General features: G+C 50.0%; 6 protein-coding genes across 6 annotated transcripts; 3 read left to right on the top strand and 3 right to left on the bottom strand.

Annotated features, from left to right (window-relative positions):
- Window positions 1-857: 857 nt before the first annotated feature.
- On the bottom strand, window positions 858-6,570 carry N7500_000414 (putative Rho guanyl nucleotide exchange factor; the record flags this gene model as incomplete). Its single annotated transcript, XM_056671560.1, has 2 exons — window positions 858-2,012; window positions 2,065-6,570. 2 exons carry the CDS (start codon window positions 6,568-6,570, stop codon window positions 858-860), a joined length of 5,661 nt encoding a protein of 1,886 aa, XP_056537133.1.
- Window positions 6,571-7,811: 1,241 nt separating this feature from the next.
- N7500_000413 (telomerase reverse transcriptase) lies at window positions 7,812-11,761 on the top strand (the record flags this gene model as incomplete). The annotated part of the gene is made up of 6 exons (XM_056671559.1): window positions 7,812-8,228; window positions 8,283-8,586; window positions 8,645-8,887; window positions 8,945-9,309; window positions 9,362-9,799; window positions 9,857-11,761. The coding sequence occupies 6 exons, from the start codon at window positions 7,812-7,814 to the stop codon at window positions 11,759-11,761; spliced, it is 3,672 nt and encodes a 1,223-aa protein (XP_056537132.1).
- An 812-nt stretch (window positions 11,762-12,573) lies between these two features.
- On the top strand, window positions 12,574-14,918 carry N7500_000412 (putative TBC domain protein; the record flags this gene model as incomplete). Its single annotated transcript, XM_056671558.1, has 2 exons — window positions 12,574-13,792; window positions 13,849-14,918. The coding sequence occupies 2 exons, from the start codon at window positions 12,574-12,576 to the stop codon at window positions 14,916-14,918; spliced, it is 2,289 nt and encodes a 762-aa protein (XP_056537131.1).
- Window positions 14,919-15,784: 866 nt separating this feature from the next.
- On the bottom strand, window positions 15,785-19,070 carry N7500_000411 (cation-translocating P-type ATPase; the record flags this gene model as incomplete). The annotated part of the gene is made up of 2 exons (XM_056671557.1): window positions 15,785-15,928; window positions 16,002-19,070. 2 exons carry the CDS (start codon window positions 19,068-19,070, stop codon window positions 15,785-15,787), a joined length of 3,213 nt encoding a protein of 1,070 aa, XP_056537130.1.
- A 1,276-nt stretch (window positions 19,071-20,346) lies between these two features.
- On the top strand, window positions 20,347-21,659 carry N7500_000410 (uncharacterized protein; the record flags this gene model as incomplete). Its single annotated transcript, XM_056671556.1, has 2 exons — window positions 20,347-21,468; window positions 21,531-21,659. 2 exons carry the CDS (start codon window positions 20,347-20,349, stop codon window positions 21,657-21,659), a joined length of 1,251 nt encoding a protein of 416 aa, XP_056537129.1.
- A 193-nt stretch (window positions 21,660-21,852) lies between these two features.
- Window positions 21,853-22,794, bottom strand: N7500_000409 (SDR family NAD(P)-dependent oxidoreductase; the record flags this gene model as incomplete). The annotated part of the gene is made up of 2 exons (XM_056671555.1): window positions 21,853-22,679; window positions 22,731-22,794. The coding sequence occupies 2 exons, from the start codon at window positions 22,792-22,794 to the stop codon at window positions 21,853-21,855; spliced, it is 891 nt and encodes a 296-aa protein (XP_056537128.1).
- Between the last annotated feature and the right edge of the window lie 506 nt (window positions 22,795-23,300).

The raw sequence follows: 23,300 nt of genomic DNA, 5'->3' as shown, positions 1-23,300 counted from the left end.
GGGGCGGATGATGAACGGAGGACTTGAATGCTAATGCTAGTTTCAATTGTGCTTTATGGACATGAGCTGAGTGTGCCGAGTGTGCCAAGGCTGAGGACGAATAAGTCAGGCAGTCGCTATGCAGGGGAGGGTTAGACCGAGTCCGTGGATTTGGATCTGGAATGATGCAATCTCGGACACAGGAACAGGAGGTTATGAGAACACAAGAGGGACAAATCCCCAAAGGAACTGGACTCAGGCCAAGGGTCGATCAGGCTGCGTCACAGGTGGGGTCACATGATGCTGCCCTCCAAAACTATGCTAGACAATGTTGTATACTGTTCAATGCCGATGGGAATTATGGGAACATACACAGAGTGCGATCATTATATAATGGTTTAAATAAGCAGGATTAATTAAAGAGTTGAATTCATAAGAAAGAGGGGTATCTAAACGTGCATCCCAGAGCTCCAGTAGAAGAAGAAGTTCAGAACATGCGCAGAGATGGGTGGAAAGAAACTGAGCAAACTGAAATCAAGAAGAACAGGAATAGGGAGAGCAACTGAGATGGACGGAAGAGAAAACGACCATAAGTCATCAACACGAGATGACACCAACTGAGGTCAAAGCAAATCAAAGCAGCAAAGCAACATCATTGCTAAGGTAATAGCTTTTGCTTTGCTTTGGTCTGCAGGTGGATTAATTCGAAATAGAATATGAAGACAGATCAGAAAAAATAAATCAGGCGAATGAAACATCAAATATGATCCTGTAGATCCTGTAGTTAGTACAAAACCCTTGTGTGTTGTGTCCGTCTTTTGTTCTGCAGGTTTTTGAGGGGAAAATGATTGGCGAATACATGGCGTGAGATTGTTGATTCAGCTGCTGAGTCGGGCAAAATGCTTGTTCCAAATCCAACCAACTGTCCTGCTGGCATCATCCTGATTGCGGGCAAGCCAGAGCTCGCCCTTCTCGCCTATGACGTCGAAGATATCCCCCGAGGCGTAGGTCAGATAGGGATATCCACCCTCGGTGCGAGAGTCGATTTCAAAATCATAAACACTCGCCGCGCAGAACAACGTCGCAGGGCCTATGGGAGGGGTGCTGCGTTCAAATTGTCCATTCGCAACAGTATCACTTGGCACATCCGACATGGGCATGGCAGATGAGAAGAATCCGGAGTATCGATCAGTCGGAGAGGCTGGCACATTGCTCGAATGCGAGGAGCTGTTGATCACATCCTCCAGGAACGGTGTGTCCAGGCTGAGTCTCGGTAGGCTTGGGAAGGGCTCGACATCGCTCGTCCTACCAGGTCCGGGAGAGCTGGTGACTTGCTGCAGCAGTTGGTTGGGAGTGCCTGGGGCGATTCGGCCAGATAGAATAGAATCAGCCCGGTAACGGCTGCTGCGGCTGGAGTGGCTTTCCATCTGGGGAGATTGGAATGACTGGCTCCCGATGCTGAAATCCCGGGACATTTTTGGTGAATCATCGTTCAAAGACCCAGGTCGCGCATTCGAGCTGTTCACCGTGGAAGGACGACGAGGTGACATGGGATTTTGCTGCTCACTGGGTGAAAATGGGACCAAATTGAGCGAATGAGCCATCATCGCCCCGTTGCAAGAGCTGAGCTCCGCCATTCTTGCCTCCATCAAAGTGTGGTCGCTATTAAAGTCGCTGATGAGCCTCTCGAGGTCATTGGGGAATAATTCCACATGAACACCAATCTTTTTCTGTAGGACACTATACCACACAGTCTGAATCTCGATAAAGTTCTTCAGACAGGCTCCCATCAGTTTGGCAGTCAACGCATAGAGTTTAGGCAATTCATCCTTCAAGGTATCGTTCAAAGCCAGAAATTGCTCGCCCTGTTCGATAGTCTTCTTGTCAGGTTTGTCACCACGGTCTTTGATGGCTTTATAGCGGGCATATTCCGGGAGCCGTTTGTCGCGCTTTCGCATAACACGCTGAGGTGCATTGTATAGTCCTAATAATTCAACCATCGGATCGATAACCGTTTTGCGGACGACAGCAAGCTGTGTATAAATGTTAGCATTTTGTTCAAATTGTCGGCACAACACAACGTACATGTTCTGGCAGAGCAGTCGTAACAATCTCCTGAACTGTCATCTTGAACTGATGCCACTTGCTCTCCAACTGTGGATACGGAGAAGGCGACATGCTGATGATCTCTTCAATCGAGTCGGCATACTCGTTGAACTGGTTCACGTAGAGCTGCGCATCCCGAGTATAACTCTCCGCGTCACGCATGACAACCTGCAACTGGAAATAGCCGTCACTAAGCCTTTGTGCTAGCGAGTCATATGTTTTGTCCTCAAACAAGTCAGAGAGGCCAACTTGCTGTCTGAACTTTTCTGTGCGGCGACCAAATGCTTTAGAAAGACCGGTACGCACGTCGGACTGGTTCCGCTTTCGATTGACAGCTTGACCAACAAGGTCTACTCGCTTTTTCAGTTCGTTGATACGATGAGAAACATTTGTGACCTCTTCCAGGGCACTGGCAATTGCCGCTCGGTCAGGGTGGTCGTTTGGCGTGGACTCCAACAGGTCGCGGAGAATAAGGGGATACTTCAAGATTCTTTGTACCGGTTTGACGAGCAAAGAGTCCAAATCCCAGGCAGTCGTGAGATCAATAGCACCCTTCTGGCATTCGCTCAGCCACAACCGCACTTTCGGATTACGCTGTACCACCTGGAGTTTCTTGTTTGCAGCATCGTGGTTCTTCAAGTAGTCGGTATACACCTTTTCCATCTGCATCATGTGGGTGACAAAAACCTGGCCAACAGAGGTCGCGCGATCCTTTTCAAGTTCTGACATTCCTGCAAGCTCCGCCACTTTACCGGCTTCCGGGGTAGTGGACTCGGCAGGCTGATTGTTGCGCTTTCGCTTGCTGGTCCATCGCAAGGCCTTTGGTATGACATAGATGCTTTGAGCTGCTTGCTTTAGATCATACAAGAACTTGTCGGAGAAGGCCGCGACTTGATCTGAATTGGCGAAGAGAACCTTGACATCATCGGGATCCAACACAGGAAGTGAGGTGCTCTTGTAAATGTCCTCGATGATTTGCATATCATGACCAAAGGTGTGTTCCGTATCGACAAGTTCTTTGATGATGTGACGTCGCTTCTTGAGACGTCGTTGTTCCGGAGAAGGTGAATCCTTCGGCTCAACACGAAGAGTTTGCTCAGTGGACGGAACAAGTGAAGTAGCGGAGGAATCAGCAGCCATAGAAGATTGTATAGACTCCAAATTTTGGAAAGAGGAGTCCTGACTGCTGCCCGGACTGTGTCCCGCACCTCTAGGAGCAGTGTGTATACCTCGATTTAGAGAGGTGTGACCCGATGGCTTAAGCGGATCTTGACCTCCAAGATGTTCATTATCCAGCGATTGGCTTGTTGAGTTCGGGGGAAATGATGACAAAGGAAATGCGTTGGAAGCTTCCATACCAACGGAGAGTCCAAGACCACTGTTTGTACTAGTTACGCCTACGTCGTGGACTGCGGAAGGCACCACGCGGGGCGTGAGCAACCCTTCAGTACGCATACCATCGGTTTCAGTGTCAGGGGTCATCACGTCATCTTCAGCTGCGACCTGCATCCAGTCCATGATAGATGGAGATGCATGTTCCCAATCATCACGCCCAACCAAACTAGCCGCGTGTGAGAGTTTATCCGAGGCACGGAACTCCTGGAATTCTGGAATGACGACTGGATCGTCAGTTAGACTATCGGTTCGCCGGTCTGCATGTGAATCTGTGGGATGAGATCGAGGCTCGGACGATATTTGAATTGCTGAGCCAGGATATTGGCTCCTGCCTCGTGTCAACTCCTCCAGGTAGAGCTGAGTGGCACGCTTCGAATCCCATTTGCCTAATCTAGCCAAGCTTGGGGGAGTAGAGAAAGCATTAGGTCGAAATTGATCAGATGCATGAAGTGTATTCGGTCCCATTACTCCGTGATCCTGAATTGGACCCGATAACTCGTTGTCTGCTATTGAAGCTGGCCTTGTTGATACTGCTGAACAGGTTTCGGTTGGTGGTTCTGTTTCACGGTTTTGTAGCAGAGAATCATCCCCACTCTCGTCGCACTCCTCGTCACAGGTGGAATGTTGGTTTTGTACAGAGGACCATGAACTGATGCTCCATCGGTTGCGAAGATGGGCCATATTTTGAGCCTGGTTCATTGAAGAATGCTCCGCTTCTTGAGTATTAGTGCTACTAGACGAATTGTAGTAGGTCGTATCTCCAAGCATGATCTGGATGGATTCTCTGTCGTCGTTCTCTGAAAGACTGCAATCGGGTTCGTCGCACGAGTCGTCGCTTGGGCTGTCACGGATCTGCATTATTTGTTCCAGAATAGTTCGATGAGAAACGCTGGGGTTGTGCTGTAGCAACCCGGACTGCGGCTCTGGGTCAAAAGTAGTGACATGAGTATCGCCGGAGTCTGATGTGGCAGCGGAGTGTGTCGTGATACCGTTGGTAGGACGCCCTTCATCTATAGTCGTTGGGTTCACACCCTGTGGGAGGCCAAGAGTAGGGGAGTCCATTGTTGTGTGGGGCGCTGCCGTATCCGATGCTGGCAGGGCAGTATTGAGGTGCAGTCTAGGAACAGCATGAACCCTACTTTCTTCATACTCCACCGAGTCGGCCAACTCTTGGACCATTGTGGCCATCTGATCGGATGACAGAGCGTTGGTCATGGGCAGATTGGGGGTAATTTTAGGTTCGTCCGTCGGTTGCTTCAAATCTTCATGCGTCTCCTGTTCTCGCGCCGAAGCGTGACGTCGAAGCTTTGCGGCGGTTGATGTGTCCAGTCCTCTATCATTCTGAGTCTTTCCAACACCCGAACTTGAGTGCCGATTGATTGCCTGTTGAATGTGCCGGCGACGAGCATCAAAATCAACGTTGCCTAATTCAGGTAATTTGCGTTCAGAACGAGACCGCGAGCTGCCGTGACTGGCTTGTTTTTGTAAGTTCAAAACTCTATCTCCGATTTTAGAGCGTGGGGAGACCGCAGTACCATGTGAGACGGGTTGTCGAGGTCGTGAACTGCGCAACGGAGGCGATTTTTTAGGCGGCGGCTCAGCGATGTAGGCCTGAAGCCGTCGGCTGGATTCAGATATTTGATTGCGGGTTCGGCCAACTGTTAGATCCCGTCTACCACGGGAGGTTGTTGCGAACGAAATGGGATCGTCTGCTGGCATGCGGGGAGGACTTTGTTTAGGTGACGGAATAGGAAGGCGGCTACTCCCCTTGGGCGGCGAGGTAATGGCAGCGGATCGACTGCTAAAGGTGGGATTGGAGGATGGTGATAAGCTTTCGGGGCCGGAAGCAGAGGCAAGACGGTGCGAGAAGACAGGAATGCGAGACTTGGAATTTGGACTGTCCGGGGGCGATCCATGGCCGGGCTTGGTCCGGCGCAAGGGCGCAGGTACCGCCATTTCAGGATTCCACGGTTCTGCAAGGGGCTCTCTTATTTTATCCAAGTCACTTTGAGCTCGACGATGTTTGCCAGTTGTATTTATCCCGGCGTACACTGCCTCTAACGAAGTTGTGTGTCCAAGATACCATGCAGTAGGTGTGAGTGGTGATTTTGCGGGATATTGGTCGTGATGCTCGAGGAAGGCTGGGTTTGGGCTTGGAATACTTCCATCCGACCCGCGACGTTGTTGTAGGCGCGATAGGACTCCGTTGTGAAGCTGTGTATTGATCGGCAGCAGTTCACCAAACAATGGCCGGCGAGGATACGACACTGGAGTCCTTTGAAACAGAGGCGGAGGAATAACACCGTTTGTGTCTAGGGGCGGCCCAAATCTCTCTATCTCTGGCGACGATGGGGTCGAATCGACGAGCGCTCCAGGGTTGTTGGTGGTCGCTTCTGGTAAAGAATCACGATACTGACGGCGCCGTGGCAATGCCCGATTTCGCTCTGCGTCAACACTTCCGGAAGGGCTTGGTGCCCGTGAGGTTGGACGAGAAACAGATGGCAAAGGGAGGATCTGATCGGAGGTTTTGTTGAACTTGTTGACAAGGTCTTTGAACGACGGCTGTCGTGACCTTGGGTTCGTGTTTGACGGGGGGATGTTGGCAGAAGGAGCTCCTAATGTTGGAGAATCTGAGGTAGAGCGATATGGTTGACGTCTAGCGTGCGATGAGTCCAACATGTTTGTTGGCAGGGGTGACACTTTGTCACCGACTGCAGGATAGTCGGCCGCAGCCATGCCCGTTATTACATCGCCGAGCCCCTCTCTTACATTGGACGAGGTCCCTGGCAGGGATCCACGCTGGCGATAATAGTCAGCAGGGTCTGGAGACTCCCCTCTACGATCTTGCAATTGATCGTCCGGCAGGTGATTCGTGGAAGAGGAATTATGGGTTCGAATAGAGCCCGACGGTGGATAATACGTGGTTGATAATTCTGCCTGGGGGGAGAAAGGGACGGTCGGCGAGTCATCTAAAGACGTGGTAGTATGATCATTGACAGATTGGCCAAATGCCGGGGCCGACGACTGTCGCCCAAACAGAGGCGGCTCGCGAAACCGGACATCAAAACCCTGCTCGTCACCGCCAGACATCTTGCATGCTTCAGGCCGACAGGTCGACGTGGACTGGTCGCGGCCTTTCGGTTCTGGGCGGGTTGAGCTGGTGCGTTGTTCCGGGATGGTCGCCCAACGGGAATGTCGCAGATAAATCGATTCAGGCTACAAAGCAATCCTCTCGGGTGGCGCACACCCATTCAACATTCATGTTTGAGACACTTGCAAAATAAAAATAAGAAATCAACCGATATCGAGGGGATATGTCCCCCGTCTAACCTAAATTGAAAGGTTGAATGGAGTTCGGATCGGGGGAATCGGAGAATGGTAGAGTGGGTGAGATCGAGGATCGGCCGGTTGCCGAAATTACACTGTAGTGATAGAGCGAATGGGACGGTCGAGCTCACTGACGTTCTGTCTATTAACAGTGGGCGCTGATAGGTGATGAAACCTGGCTGTTTGAGGGGTTTGAAAGCGAATCCTGGCGGTGGGCCGGTTTGTTAGCTTCTCCGGGCCAATCCGTCTAGATCGGGCTGACTTACACTGTTGAAGTCAAGTCGATCTATTTTTGAACAATATTTTTGTTGGATGGAATTACGAGTTCGAGGAAGTTATAGATGAAAGAAGAGATAGAAGAAAGAAATTGCCTTTTAAAGTGAAACTGTGAAATTTCATGAAGTGGGTTTTCTTTGTTTTTTTTTATGTTTTTTTCATTGTTGGAGAGATTTGATGTCTGGTACTTTACAATTTTACAAGATGGGGTAATCAAAGCTTGGGACCTCTGGACCTCCCTCGGGATATATCTTAGTGTTAGTAGGTTTCTATATGTGAAATACCTCTACCTATATAACAGCTCTACAAAATACCGTAAAATATAATTTTTGTACCTCGACATCTTCAGGATGACGCAGTGGAGACGCAATGGCCCAGTATCTAGACCGCCGGGTTCCATGGTTCACCCCGATCTTTAATTGGTAGCTTTGATTGGTTCCTGTCCTGGTTTCACGTGTTTACGAAGTCTCTTCTATATTGGACATCTATATTGGTCTATATTGGTCTATATTTGTGTATGTTGTATGTTTATATCTGTATACACTCTCAACCGATAAAAGCTACTGGTATCAAGTGCCTGAATGAGGAAAGGCACATTCCCACATCCAAACTTCTGCCGAATCGACGCGTCGCGTGTTATTGGAAAATCATCCCGTCTAAAATTGACATGGAGTAAACCACCTGGGAAAACCATACGGCCCTGAAAAGCAATTATTGAATTGCTTAACATGGGTAAAAAGCGGAAAAGACCCATCAAGGACGGTCCCACGTCGTCTCACATCGGTGTCACTACATCTCCCCGTTTCAGAACACCCGCCCCAATTTCCCTGGGAACAAAAACAAGCCATCCCGTTATCTCCCTGTACTACCGAAATGTTGTACCCTTGCGGGAGTACCTGCTCCAGCAACTTCCCGTGACTTCCAAGTCACGTCGGCGCCGCATCCTGACAGTGGACTCGCGGGAAGACAATGCGCAATCTCAAACATTGGCGGAGCTGCTAGACTCCACCCTGGTGGGTGTGCTGAAGGAAACTTCTCCGATCCTTAATTCGGAGCGACAAAAAGAATACTCGTCTTTTAATGAGTCTCAATCGCGATCGGTTCTCGCCAGCACCGATACGGGACCGACTTGTCCGCAATCTGAGGTGCGTCCATGGCCGAATCATTTCTAGGTACTAGACTGCTGACCCTAGCTGTAGGTGGTTGATTTTGTGATTTGGAAACTTTTTAATCAAAACAATGGCTCCTACCAAAAGCATCAGCATTTGTTGATGTATGGCTTCCAACGCCAGTCCATGGGGCGGAATGCTCGAGCTACTAGTATTCCAGGAATTGCGTCTCAATTTCCGAATCAGAATGTCCAGGTACTCACACAGGGTGCATGGACAGAGATACTCGGCTTGCTTGGTAGCAATGGAGAGGATATTATGATGCAGCTCCTTTTCGATTGTGGAATTTTTGCCGCTATCGACGCTCGAAAGGGCATCTACTACCAACTCAGCGGTATGGGGTCGTCAAGATATGGAGAGAGACTTGACCTAATGCGCTGATGTTTTTATAGGATTACCGCTCTCAGGTCTCGAGCCTTTGAACGATCCCTCCTTGGGGGTTAATGGGCTTTCTGCCACAGCACAAGACCCAGTGCCTCCCACTGGTCAGAGACATTCCAGAGAGAAAGCGGAACGCAGGCAAAATTCCGATCAGACAATCCAAAGACCAAACGACATTGTGTTTCTACGGCGGCATATTCTCTATGGACGTGTCGAGTCCAAAAAGAAAGTATCCTCTGGACTAGGAAAGACGCGTACGTGTCTCGCCGTTTGACTGTCGGATTCTAGATTTAAGCTAATTTCCACTACAGATGTTCTTAGCCGTTTTTCATCGCTTGATTCGATCGCACAAACAGTCCATGTGATGAAGTACATCTTTCCCCGTCAATTTGGTTTGCTGAATGTGTTTATGTTGGGCCCAGATGCACATAAGAACATGGATGTCTCCAAATGTTTCATGTTTCGTGAGAGTGAGATATCTCGTTTGGAAGAAGAGAAACGAGCACGGCGACCCCGGCTCGAAAATGAATTCGCAGACGCAGATCGCGGCGGCGCGAGGGGTACCCAGGTACCTAAAAGGCTCCGCGGAATCACCATAGAGCTTGTCCGAAAACTCCGGAAGCGCAACGCACAATGCTCCTACGGAGAGTTGCTGCGATACTATTGTCCAACCGAAGTGAGACACTTTTGTTTACAATGGCTAGGATCGTGTAGCTGACCTTTGATAGCAAACCGGACCCAGGAGACTTGGCGCATTTGCATCTACATCCACACCTGATGTCCCAAAAAACCATCCTTTCTCCTCTCTCCAGTCAAACTTAGTAACACAGGTGCGAACAGATCACCCGTCAAGCAACAAGTCGACGCTGCCTTCGAGTGATGTCTCAGGATTAGAGGCCCGCGTAGCTGTCGACGTGTCTGGGATCAATGCAATTAAACCGCTGGTTCGAAACCCTCAAGTGAGTCTAACCGATTATGCGACTCCGGCGTCCTCTGTCTCAGCATTTTGTCGAGCGGTAATCCAGAAACTGATCCCTCGGCAATTTTGGGGGATTGGTCCGGATGGTATCTTGAACCTCAGGCTTGTTCTCAGGCATGTTGACCAGTTTATCAAATTGCGCCGGTTCGAAAGTCTAAGTCTGCATGAAGTATGCAAAGGTGTCAAGGTTGGTCATTGCACTGAAAGCTGATCGTCTGAGACAACATACTGATCCACACGTTAGATAACAAGCATTCCTTGGCTGGAGCCACCCCAGGTCCAGACTACTTCATCTGAGACAAGATCGAAGATCGCTCTGTCTGACTTGCACAAACGCACTGAAATATTCCATGAATTTATGTTTTGGATTTTCGATTCCATCCTTATTCCCCTCATTCGTTCGCACTTCTATGTCACCGAGTCACAAACGCACCGAAATCGCCTTTTCTATTTCCGTCATGATCTGTGGCAGCAATTGACCCAGCAACCGTTCGGTGACTTGAAGGCAACCATGTTTGAGGAGCTGGAGCCAGCTCAGGCCGAACGTGTGCTGGCACGACGCTCCCTTGGTTTCGGTGCTCTCCGTTTGCTTCCCAAATCTACAGGCCTTCGGCCCATCTTGAATCTTCGCAAACGGGCGTTGAAGAAATCATGGAAAAACCGGGGCATGTACCTTGGCCCCAGCATCAATTCGAGTATTACACCCATCTTTAGCATGTTGACGTACGAGCGCCAGAAAGCTCCTGCCAAATTGGGCTCTTCGATGCTCTCCGTCGGAGACATGCACCGCCGCTTGAAGGCGTACAGAGCACAGCTGTCTAAATGGCTGCCCTCGGGTCCTAAGCGTTGGCGATCCAAGCTCCCACCAATGTACTTTGTCAAGCTTGACATCAAAGCTTGTTTTGATACCATTCCTCAGAAAAGGTTGCTTGATCTTATCGAAGAGCTGGTCTCCGAAGAGAGCTACCGCATCTCAAAGTACATTGAATTCCAACCGCCCGCTCCCATTGCGCAGCAAGGGAAGCCCGCCCAAAGATATAGGAGCCGCGCTGCGTCTGCCATGAGACCGCAGAACCTACCCGATTTCGTCAATAGCGGAGGCGCAGCGCCCAAGGTCAACACTGTTTTTGTTGACAATCAAGCTCCACAAGAACGCGATGTTGATAGTCTTCTAGAACTCCTCGATGAACATGTCCGGAACAACCTCGTGAAGATAGGCAAGAAATATTTCCGCCAACGCAACGGCATCCCTCAAGGGTCCGTGCTATCCAGTATCCTTTGCAATTTCTTCTATGCCGAGCTAGAGCGAAAGGTACTGGGTTTTATCAAACCCGAGGATTCTCTACTCCTGCGACTCGTGGACGACTTCCTTTTGGTAACACCAGATGTAGCCGTGGCAACGCGATTCCTGGAAGTAATGATCCGAGGCCAACCATTGTATGGCGTGCAGATCAATCCAGCGAAAAGCATGACCAATTTCAGCGCAGCTATTGATGGTATTTTGCTCCCCAGGCTAGAAGGGAGCCCATTATTCCCGTATTGCGGTAGTCTCATCGACACACACACGTTGGAATTCCACCGTGATCGAGACCGCATCCTGGAGGGTGGCGAGTCAGCTGCTGCTACTCTCTCCAGCACCTTGACCGTGGAGGCCACCCGCCTTCCGGGCCGCACATTTTACCGTAAAGTGCTTTCCTCATTCCGTTTGCAGCTACATCCCATGTACATCGATGACGGACACAATTCGCGTGCCGTTGTGCTGGGCAACATCTACTGCAGCTTCATCACTTCTGCCATGAAGATGTACCGCTATATGAAGTCGCTTCGGGGCCGTGCGCACCCCGGCCCTGCAATCATAATGCAGACTATTCGCGATCTCATTTTGCAGACGGCTGGAATGATCCAGGCCCGGCGTGCTGGTAGTTCGGTGGCTTCGTTCTCATGTTTTATCCAGCAGTCTCATCTGCGGTATCTGGCTTCTGCAGCGTTTCGATTTGTTTTGAAGCGCAAACAAACGCGATATTCGGTGGTACTGCACTGGTTAGACTCGCTGACAAAAGATGCTCGACCTGCGTCAGATTCCGAGGCTTTCAGGATGACGCAGGTGGTGAAAAAGGGAAACGCGATGTTTGAGGAATGGCGATTCTAGAAAAGTTCTAGAGTGCTGAACTGTGGAATGTCAACCCGAATCAACAGTGTAATCGTATCAGTAGCTGGATTTGTACAATCGTATATCTGGAGCCAATTAAATAGTGCATACTGTGCCACATCTATTCTCACGGTACTCCGTACAAATCCGACTGAATCCGAAAATGATCATGGTTCAGGGGTTCAGATGATATTCAGAATCTTTCTAGGCTGTGTAGGTATATCCCTTCCCATCTGGGAGATCAGGTTTCCTCTAGAAATGTATTGAATGCTTAATATACCTTGCCGGTACTTCTCCAACCCCCTTTCTGTACTAGTGGCTTGAGGTATCACCGAGGTACCCCCCTGTTCTCGGCCAGCCCGATGCGGCCTGAGGCTTTTCTCCGCTTGCAGTCTTCAGCATCACCGTTTCTTCTTTTTACTCTCTTTGGATTTTGCTCTTCGTCTCTCGTTTGAATCTTCTACTTCTTCTCTGTTTAGTTTCCCCCACATTCATTTCTCGCCTTTTTTTTGTTTACATCCACCCCCTGGCCCCCAATGGTCAACCCATAATATCCTCTCATCCCTATTTACACGACTACACCTGATCTGGATCTCATCAGGCTGCGGCTGTGCCTGCAATTCATTTCTACATTAATCGACTTCTATTGTGGTGTTATTGTTCCTCTCTGGCCCTCGCTCTACAAATACACCGGTCTTCGCGTTTGTTTTCGACCCCCTTCCGGCCATCCCGCCGATTTCCTCCCTGTGTTTTTTTTTCCGGGTAGATCAGAACTGTGGGGGATCCATAAGTCTGGATAATCACATGAGACCATGACCACCGTTTGCCCAACACCCAATTCTCCCCCCGAGCTCTCCGGGTCCAAATCCTCCAAATCCTCCTCTTTTCATTCCTCCTCCCACCCAGATGGTCCGGACAGTATCTTTACGGACATCTCGAATTTCGAAGACATTGGGTTGGAAGATGATACCGATCTGTCGTACGCCGACCAGCCAGGATCCTACGGCCGCCCCGGGGTAGTCGCGCGGTCGCCTGCCGCCAGACTGTCAAGCAAAGTCCCTGTGGCCTCGACTCGCGATTTGACTGCGACCCTGAATTCTCGCAAGCGGACCCCCCTACCCCCGATTTCGAGTGGGTCAGCCAGGCCACCTCAATTGGCAGGCTCCCTCTCAGTGAGAACTGGAAACCGGAGAGGCTCAGGAAACACATTGCATTCACCCGGCTTAGCACCATCGCAACCTCGCCGTTCAAGATCTGTCTCACCACTACGACCGACATCCAGCCGCTCTGTTTCGAGTACCAGCCTAGCTTTATCGCCGCTATCCGCACGAGTGCCCATCCAGAAACAAACCTGGCAACCGAATCGCAAATCGCTCAAAGACCTGGAGGAAGAATACCATGACTCGGACGACGAACTACCGGACGATGCAAGTCTGTGGAACATTCCTATCTCTCCGCGCCCAGTTCAGGATCGGACTCCATCACGGCCTACTAGTCCGAATGGTCGCAGTCCCGGGGGTAGTCGCAGTCCCGGACGGCGACCTCTGCCTATTCAGCATACCGTAGCAGAAACCGATAAGCCAGCGTCACCCGGAAACACCGCCAAGGCATCCCGCATGAAGCGTATACAGCGATCGAGCTCCGCAGGACCGGAGCGTGGACAACTCTCGCCACGCAACCCTCGCACCTACTCGTATAACAGTTTCCTATCTGACTTGTCTGAGGAGGCAAAGATCATCACTGAAGCTCTGGAGCTGCATGCTGATGATAGCGATCGGAAGCGGGAGGAGCATATTCAAGCCGGCGCTCTGCGGAAGTCCAGTGAGGACTCACATCGCGCATCCCGTGATACTGTCGCTTTACCGCCTCTGCAGAAGTCCAATATTATGATTGATCCGCTGCCAATTAGCAAGGAGAAAGAAAAGGTTCTGACGCGGACACGCCCAAGCTGGCTTCCGCCTAAAGACCAGAAGGAGGAGAAAAAACACCTGAGGCAGTATCAGCAAATGATGGCCCAGTCTCGAGAAATCGGTATGTGTTGAGCTAAAATTCTTGAAGTCTTGTCAGCCTTCTAATTGAGATATCAGAGAAACGAAAAGCTACTAAGGAAGCAAATGCCCAATGTGAAAAGGACAACACCCGAGTAACACTGCAGAACATTTGGGATGAATACGTGTGTCCTAACTGGGAGCGAGCCCTCCGAGAGCCCCGAATTCGTGAGCTATGGTGGCGCGGAATTCCGCCTCGCAATCGGGGCTCCATATGGAAGAAAGCCATTGGCAACGAACTAGAATTAACAGAGGAAACCTTTACCAAAGCGCTGCGCCGAGCAAAGGATCTGCAAAGCAAGAAAGATGCAGAAAACGAGAGCAGCAAACGACTACTAGACTGTTTTGAAGCAATCGAAACAGACGTGTCCAAGGCCTTCCCAGATCTGAATCTGTTCCAAAAAGGCGGTCCACTACGAGAAACCCTCATCGACGTTCTACAAGCATACTGCATGTACCGCAGCGACGTAGGCTATATCCACGGCCTGCACACCATCGCCGCTCTGCTCGTTTTGCAATTCCCTACCCCCGCTTCCGCCTTCCTCGCCATGGCCAACGCTCTCAACCGTCCTTTACCCGTCGCCTTCCTCACTTGGGATCGAGGCGCCATGGCCCGCTCCTACACACTAGCCACAGACACCTTGCGCTACAAGTTCCCCCGTCTATACGCTCACCTTGTCGAAACCCTCCACTTCTCCGAGGCAGAAATTTGGGAGCCGATCTTCCGCTCGCTGCTGACAAACGGCCTGGACCTCGAGCGCATCTCCCGCGTCTGGGACTGCTGGGTCTTCGAGGGCGACCGCATCATGATCCGCTCCGCCGTCGCCGTCTTGGGCTGTCTTCAAGCCCAGCTATTCTCCTTCCACCAAACCGATGACCAGTCTCGTCTTGCTGTGCGCGACGTGCTGGGCTGGGGTCCCCGCAATCTCGGAGCAAATATCCAGAAACCCAAAGATCGGCACAGCGCCCCTGCCGCAGCTGGCTTTGGCGGTGGGCAGATCGAGAACCCTGGTGTTGCTGATTATTGGGTCCTTACTGCTGCAGGTAACGAAGATGGGTTTATGCATGCCGTTCGAGAGGCCGGGAAGGTTCGTCAGCCAATCTCATAGGCTTGGATATGACACGGACTATGTTTGGTTGCGTCTTCAATCTCTGTGTGCTGTGTGACCTGTCAGGTCCTCACTTTTACGCTTATCTTTTTTCCTTCTTTCTTGTCATACCCCTTGGATGCCTCATCACTCATGATATCCACTCGTTACCCAAGAGAACACATAGCACGATGTCATAGCCTGGCTAATGTGTCTGCTTGCCTTACTATCCACTTTCTACCCCGTATACGCACATGTCACTCGCTGAACAGCCCTCTTCTGTACTCATTCTCTATATCTTGGAATGAGAACCGCTCGTTTCTCTCTTATTATATCTTCTTTTTTTTCAATCAAGAATTCCAATATTCTTAGCTCATTGATTGGCCTTTTTTTCGTCTGCTTTTTCCCCGCTACTTTTTCTCTCTTGTATTCTTAGCTCGACTTTCATGCCCTGATGCATCGCTGTTTTTCACTGGTACGTACTTGTTTAGTCGTACTACAAGCAATACAGGTTTTTCCTTGCCATGAGATTGTTTTTGACTAGAAGAGGTATGCTACATTTAAATAGTTGGGAAATAGGTGATGTTGGTATTGGGTAGACGACTACTGACTACATTTACGTTTCTCAGGAATAGAGCTGTGCTATGTTTTCTGAAAGATAAATTCTAGGAAAGAAAATTGTAAACATAACACTTTTTTGATTGGTAGCTATGTTCAATAAGGCCATGAAATCATCGTAACGAAGTATCAACATTGAGGTATTGCATATAAATGATTAAACAAAAAGCCCCGGGGGTAAGGGGCGGGTAACAAAATAACGTGAACACATCTTTAGGAGGTTTCTTGCAGTGGGTATATTTTGATGGGCAATCATATCCAAAGTCTGTCTACCACGAAAGCCAGGCAACAGGTCCCTTGGGGAAGAGTCTGACAAGGAGCTTGCGCAGTTCATCCATGCAGAGGACGCCCATTGCAAGACCAAGCGGGATGCACCAGTACAAGATGGGGACAGAGGCTGTGCCGAAGATGTTCTGGATACCGGGGACTTCAGTGACGAAGATAGCGATGATGAAGGAAATGAGGATGGACAGGGGGGAGCCACACGTTGCGACGGGCTGGACGGATGGGATCCGCCTGGAGGAGGGACATGCGCTTGCTACGGATAGACAAGACGTTGCCCCATTGCATGATGACCAGGCACACGAAGTAGACGGACTGGCCGACGGCGACGAAGTGGTTCAGCTCGTCTGCGGTGTATCCGTGGAAGCCCTCGCCGTAGGACTCGAAGGCGAAGATGAGGTCGGAGAAGGAAATACCGGCGTGACGCCACATGTAGAGGAAGAACATGGCGTGGGCACTGAATGCTTCCATCACACCGACAAACAGGTATGACTGGCCGTAGATGCGGAGGTTGATGAGGTGGTCTTTGGTGGGACGGCGAGGGGCAATGCTGAGGAGGTCGAATTCTTCTTTCTCCATAATAAGTGCAAGAGAGACGAATAGATCAGTGAACACACAGACGATGATCATGAGGAAGGTACTGAGCGGTGCAGGGCAACCGAAGAAGACGTTCATGAGCACAGGCCAAATCTCAGACCAACTACCTGCTGGGAGGAGGTAGGCGATAACCTTCTGCAGGTTCTGGAAGACCAAACGACCAAGACGAATAGCCTCAATGATAGAGTCAAACTTGTCCAAGAGTACGAGATCGGCTGCCTCAATTGCAACATCACTGCCAGATCCGACTGCAATACCGACATCTGCTGCACGCAGGGCTGGGGCATCGTTGACACCGTCACCTGTCACAGCAACGACGGCACCACGAGCCTGGAGTTCTGTCACAATTCGGAGCTTTTGCTCAGGAGTAGTGCGAGCAAAGACAATCTCTTCGTAACCGCAAACTGTTTCCCAATCGTCCGTAGCGAGCGATGACAAGCCGGGTCCTTCAAGAAGCAGGCTGTGTCGTGACCTGGGAACTTTGGTCTCCATTGATGAATCCAGGCCGTCCTTGATATCATCGATGGTGTCTGGCTCGACTGCTCCGTCAAAGATTCCAATCTCACGAGCGATGGCAGCGGCAGTCAATCCGAAATCACCAGTAACCATGAAGAAACGGATACCGGCCTTGCGACAAGCTGCGACAGTTGAAGCCGTCTCCAGGCGTGGGGGGTCGACAATACCAAAGATACCGAGGACGGTGAGATCCTGCACACCATTCTCGTTCATCTCATTGGTGAAATCGTTAGAGCCAGGGACAGACCGGGGAATGTAGCGACGTTGGCAGATAACAATGACTCGCTCTGCGCGGCGTGATAGTTTAGCTTGGTAGTTGGAGAACTTCTCGCGTGCCGCAGCATCCAGTGGGCGGACCGCATCGTGAGTAGCAGACCAGTAAGTAGCGCAACGATCCAACAGCACATCTGGAGCCCCCTTGACGTAGAGAAGGAACTCTTTGGTAGATTTGGGATCACGGTGCAGGGTGAGCATCCACTTATTCCTTGAGTTGAAAGGAATCTGATGCACACGTTCATATGGAGCCAGGGCAGTTGGGCTGGTCACTCCAACACTTTCACCGAGTCTTAAGACTGCGGCATCGGTGGCATTACCATTGACGGCACGTTCAGGAATGGGCAAGTTCAGAGTAGTCGGGTCGAAGACAGCGTCATTGCACAAAACAGATGCGCGCAGCATATTTCGTAGGCCTTCGGGAAGATCAACGGTTCCGAACTCGCCAGGAGTCAGATCATCGAGGCTGTATTCCCAGTCGACCATTCCGAGTGACTTGACAAACATGCGGTTTTGAGTAAGAGTACCGGTCTTGTCAGAGCAGAGGACATTCACACAGCCCAGAGTTTCAACGGTGGCCAGTCCCTTAGGCAAAATGTTGTTCTTCTTCATTCGCTTGGCAACCATCATGAGGGTCAAGGCGACAGCGACAGGTACACCTTCGGGGATGAAGGCAACGACACTTCCCATGGCATTGTTGAGCATGGCGACAACGCTCATGTAGGAAGGGTGATCCCGGTGCAGCCATCCCAGCCAAGTGAAGACGATGAGTAGCACCAATACGATTGTAAGAACGACGATAATGGTAACGAAGCGATTGATCTCGCGTTGAATCAAGGTTGGCTTTTGCTTGACACCAGCTGTCATGGACGCAATACGACCCATGACGGAGTTGGAGCCGGTTAAAACAACAACACCAATAGCATTGCCATTAGTGACACCGGTTCCCATCAGGGCAATGTTGCGAGTCTCCAAGAAGTTGTTCTCGGTGCAATTAATGGCACCTTCAATCTCGTCCGATTCACCAGTAAGAATAGCACGGTCAAAGCGAACATCGCCCGAGCTGGTCAAGAGACGCATGTCCGCTGGGACCTTGTTTCCAATTGTGATTTGAACAATGTCACCGGTAACCAGGTCCGAGGCGGGGAGATGGATGAGTTTCCCATCCCGCATCACCGTGGCTTCTGCGGGAAGGAGGCCTAGGATGGAGTTCATGACACGCGCGGTGGACCAATCTTGGAAAGCTGAAAAGCCTGCCTGCAAAGCAATGACAATGAGAATGAGGACAGCCATGGCAAGATTTTGAGGCGAGGGTGGGTCGCTGAGAGGCTTCCAGCAAATAAAGAAGACGATGACTCCAACCCAAAGAACAGAGCAGAAACCACCAAAGATATACCAGAAGATCTTCTTGAGATAGTTCTCGCGATGGTGGGCGATGACGTTCTTGCCGTCCCGCTGCAAACGTGTGGCCGCAGCGGACGAGCTTAATCCAACACGCTGATCGACATTGAATTGTTGACAAAGCTTATCAGCGGAGATGATGTGGTAGTCCAAGCTCTCGAAATAGTCTTGGTGGGGCTGCTTCTCCTTTGGGACATCGATAATAGCCTCCTTGGGGGCGTTCTGGGATTCCGAGATCTGAATGGAGAGGGTTCGGAACTCAATTGGCAGTTCGGCATTTCCCTGCATGCTGTTTCTAGTGCTGTGAATGGTATCACGGCTTAGCGAGCGGGTCCGAGTGACCTGAGTTGGCTGGTAAATCGATCGAAGTCCTTCGGTGGGAGCGCCTTTCTCGAAGGTGATCGTCTGGGAGCGTCCGGTGCGCTCATCATCTTTGAGCTTTTCGCCCTCCGACTCAACGTCGACATCGTTCTTATCTGGATTCATCGATGAGGATGAGGGGGGGAGGATGGGGAGAGAAAAGAAGAGGGAAGACAGAGACTAAATAAGTACACTGCAAGAACCCTCAAAGGAGACACAGCAACAGTGAACCTTGTAATAGAAGCTGAAGTGTCAAAGATAGATAGAAGAGTCAGAGTGTGCGACCATCCGGCCTTTTATGTAGACACCCAGGGTTCCAGGATCCGATATGCCTAAACCGAAGCTGGTTAAGCTTATAGGATGAATTGGGAAGGTTCTCCCTGATGCAAGAAATTTCACGCAACCACGCGACTCCACGAGGGAACTGCCGATTCTGGGAAATCGGATTGGCGTGAGGGAATAAAGCACAGAATAATATCCATACGGAGGAGATCCATCAGATCCATACTAGTAGGGATCGAGTCGAGAGGGTATGGATCCACAGAAAATGATACGTTACCGGGGGTACATGGTTCACTGTGGATAATTGTATGTTAGCTCAGGTACCATCAGCTTAGTACTTTTTTTTCCTCGAGCTTATACTTCCCAACCTCGGAAGGGTCCTATGGCTAAGGATATGACAGCGATATTACATATACATATCCTGACGTAAGATTACCACCACAGAGGCCTCATCGGACCAATCATAACCTGGCGGTTACCGTCTTGTGACAATACAAAACTCTGCCCTAACTTTTTCCCTTCACCAGTTTCTTCTAGGCATTTTAAACGACAATTCTTGTTGGTAGAGTTGTTAGTAAAAAAGATAACAAATGCCGCATGTTTCCTAAACAAGGTAAAGTCCAGTGAAAGAAGAAAAAAGAAAAGACACAGCCACAAGTTGAGGTGTTATTCCCCGGCCAGTGAGGGATTTTTCTACTCCACCGATTCACCACTCAATTCGGACCTCACACTAACACTATCAAATGATACTCCATATTACAGGCTTCCGTATTTTGAAAAAATTTTCATCTTTCGCTAAGAGCGGCTTTAAAGGATTAGGAAAATATTAAATCGCTCTTGAACTGAGCAGTTTGTCCCATCCAATCGCAGAATAATCCCCGAGAATTGGATGGAATTGAACCTGATGAGCTACAATGTAGGCATTGGAATCGAACAGCACATTCCCGCTTCCTTGCTCTTGAGATCTGTAAGGAAGGGATTCACTTTCCCGTGTTATAAAAGGGCATTGTCTTAGTAGAAACAATGATGTTTCCCTCAATTCAATGTTCTTGTGTTCTCCCACGCTATCACCACTGCAGTGGCCACATACGTGCAGGGAGGAAGCTACCACACTCGTACAATGATAGCCATACGTTCTCATCAGACTGTCGATCACCACCACACCCTGATACGAGGGAAACTCTCAGCTGAACACCACCTGTCCAACGGTACCAAAAGCAACGAGCTACCCCTGTTGAAATCAGTCCCCACAGAGCAGCAGCCCTTGTTATGTCGAGACTCAACACCATCAATATCTACTCAATCAAATTCTACCTTTCCATCGCCCAATCTTTCCTTCATAGACAAATATGGCCGGTATCGCCAGATGGTACACTATGGCTCAAATAGTACAACCCGGCTCCACGAAACCAAAACAAACGAGCAAAGGGGTAATCAATTGGTCGCCATCAAAGTCTACAGACGCTCCATCCTCAGAGGTCCCCAAAGCTCTTCCCATGCAACAGCCCTCCATCCAAGCCACCCAAATATCCTCCCAATCCTGGATATCCTCCACAACGAACACAACGAGCTCTGCATGGTAATGCCCTATTGCGCCGGCGGCGACCTCAACACCCTCCTATCCCGAAAAGGCGCTCTCCCGGTCCAAGAAGCAGACTGTATAATAACCCAGCTCTTGCGAGCGCTCGCCTACCTACACGATCACGGCCTGGCACACCGCGACGTCCGTCTCGAGACAGCCCTGCTCACTGCCAACGGAGCCGTAAAGCTAGCCGGGTTTGGCGATGGACATATCCGACGCGTCTGGGAGGAATCTAATGGGAAAAGAGGAATGCTTCCCCCACGACCACAGCCTCCACAGTCTACATGGTCGTTCACACTACCGTGGCCGCTGAATTCATTGGGTCGTCAGAACTCAGAATCAGGCAATGACAGTAAGTCTGTCATTGCGAACTCGCCTACCGCTTCGTTCGTGGGTATGAGACTTCCTTATATTCCTCCGGAAGAGTTCAAGCTCTATTTCCAATCCCATATGCATCGGGATGATAGACATGATGATCGTGATGAGTGCGATTCTCGTCCTGCGGATGTATGGGCCTCTGCTATGGTTTACATGGCGCTCGTCACAGATCGGATGCTATGGCGAAGTGCGCGTCCGAATCAGGAGGATGCGCGGTATTTGGATTATCTTGATGCTCGAAGCTCGTTGGATGGTTACCCGCCGATCGAGACTCTGGGACAGGTATGTCATGGTATCCGAGGAGGTCTGGCGCGCAAGACACTTCACTAACATCTGGTCTCTAGAGACGGCGCAACGCTATCTATGCAATGTTGCATCCCTACTCTTGGAAGCGTATCACTGCTGCGACATTGTTGCGATCTGAATGGATAAGCAGTGTGGCGGTTTGCGAAGCAGGAGAAAATGGAGACTGAAGGCTGTGATTTGGATATCCCCTTACAATACGTGATTGGTGGTTTGAAGTTACTACCTACACACACACAACACACATTGGTGTACGTCCTCCTCGGACCTAAAACAAGACATGCATTTTGGATATGTTATTAGCGTCCTTACATATACCCTCAAATACCAAATTCATTATACGCTCTCCCCATCATCCACCTCTCACACGGACCCAGCAGCAAGAACATACCCCCCATCCACAACAATACTCTGCCCATTCAAATACTGATTACAAACCGCAAAAAGTACAGCAGCACCCATATCTTCATCCTTTCCAGGCCTAGCGGCAGGAACCTTCTCCCGATACTTCTCAGCAGGGATGAAACTCTTCTGTCCCTCATCACTCTCCCCGGCAGTCATCTCACTAGGGAAAACCCCAGGCGCAATATTGTTGACCCGAACCCGCAGCTTGGACGAACTGACCTCATGCGCAAGCATCTTGGTCAAATGAATCGCCGCCGCCTTGGAAGCATTATACGCAAAATGATGCTGTGAGACCTTCACAATACCAGATATGGAAGTCGTATTCAGCACCGTGCTAGACCAACCATGTTCAACCTCCGATCCACGCTGCAGCAGCGGCAGGAACGCCGTCGTCATGAAGAAGATCTGTGAGACATTCGTGCGGAATACCGAATCCCATTCGTCGAAGGTAGCGTTCGAGTCATCGAAAAGCGTTTCTTGGAGCTTCGATGCATCTTCTGGCTCAGTTTCTTGTGATGAGCTGGATATTCCGGCGTTGTTCATTAGGATTGAGAGGTGTCCTTCGCGTGTCGTGATCTCGGAGACTAGTCTGCGGATCTCGTCTTTGTTGGTGACGTCGGCTGGGAGGGGGATGATCTGGCCGCTTATGTTTTTGCCGTAGAGGGAGGCGACGCGGTCGAGTTTCTCTTCTGTGCGGCCGGTTATGTATACTTTGGCACCGTTCACGGCTAGCGCTTGGGTTGCCATTAGGCCGATTCCTGAGCCGCCGCCTGTGATGAGGGCCACTGTAGCTGTTAGAATGTGTTGGACTATTGGGATAGCTGTATTTAGCTTACCTTTGTTCTTCACATTGAATAGGTTTTCTAGCTTGAAGCTTTGGTTACTTTCGTTGGCGGCCATTTTGATCTTGGTCGAGATGGGGGATTTTCTGATAGGATTTATTTCAAATTGACGAGATGTCAAGGGCGAAAATCTTGGTAATCGGATTGATTGAATTGATTTTAAAGCTGTTGGGCTCTTGTAAAGAGCTGGGGAGAACCGCGACATGGCTGTATATATAGGTGATTAAAATGGGGATAGGTCATGACTTTTCCAAAGAACAAACATTTGAAACTTGTTCTGGTCATATTTGCCTGGTCATGTTTGCCTGTTCACGCATCATTTATATGTCATTAATTGCACTGTGTGAGTGTCCAATTCCTGTCTGAAATCTGTATCATTCCAGGTTGAATCTTGAAGGGTAACAGGGGCTCATATGTATCAGAATGACGTCACCTCATTATACTCGACTCCCACGAGCGAAAGACAAATGCAATATCTATCTTAATATCAATCAGAGATGATCTATACGTTTGGCTTCTTGCCATTGAGCTTTATACAAATGACCTGGTTGGTCAATGTAAAAG

Source organism: Penicillium coprophilum (assembly GCF_028826855.1).
Source record: "Penicillium coprophilum strain IBT 35676 chromosome Unknown utg000001l_segment0_segment0, whole genome shotgun sequence".
NCBI lineage: Eukaryota > Fungi > Ascomycota > Eurotiomycetes > Eurotiales > Aspergillaceae > Penicillium > Penicillium coprophilum.
This window is presented reverse-complemented; position numbering and strand designations above follow the sequence as displayed.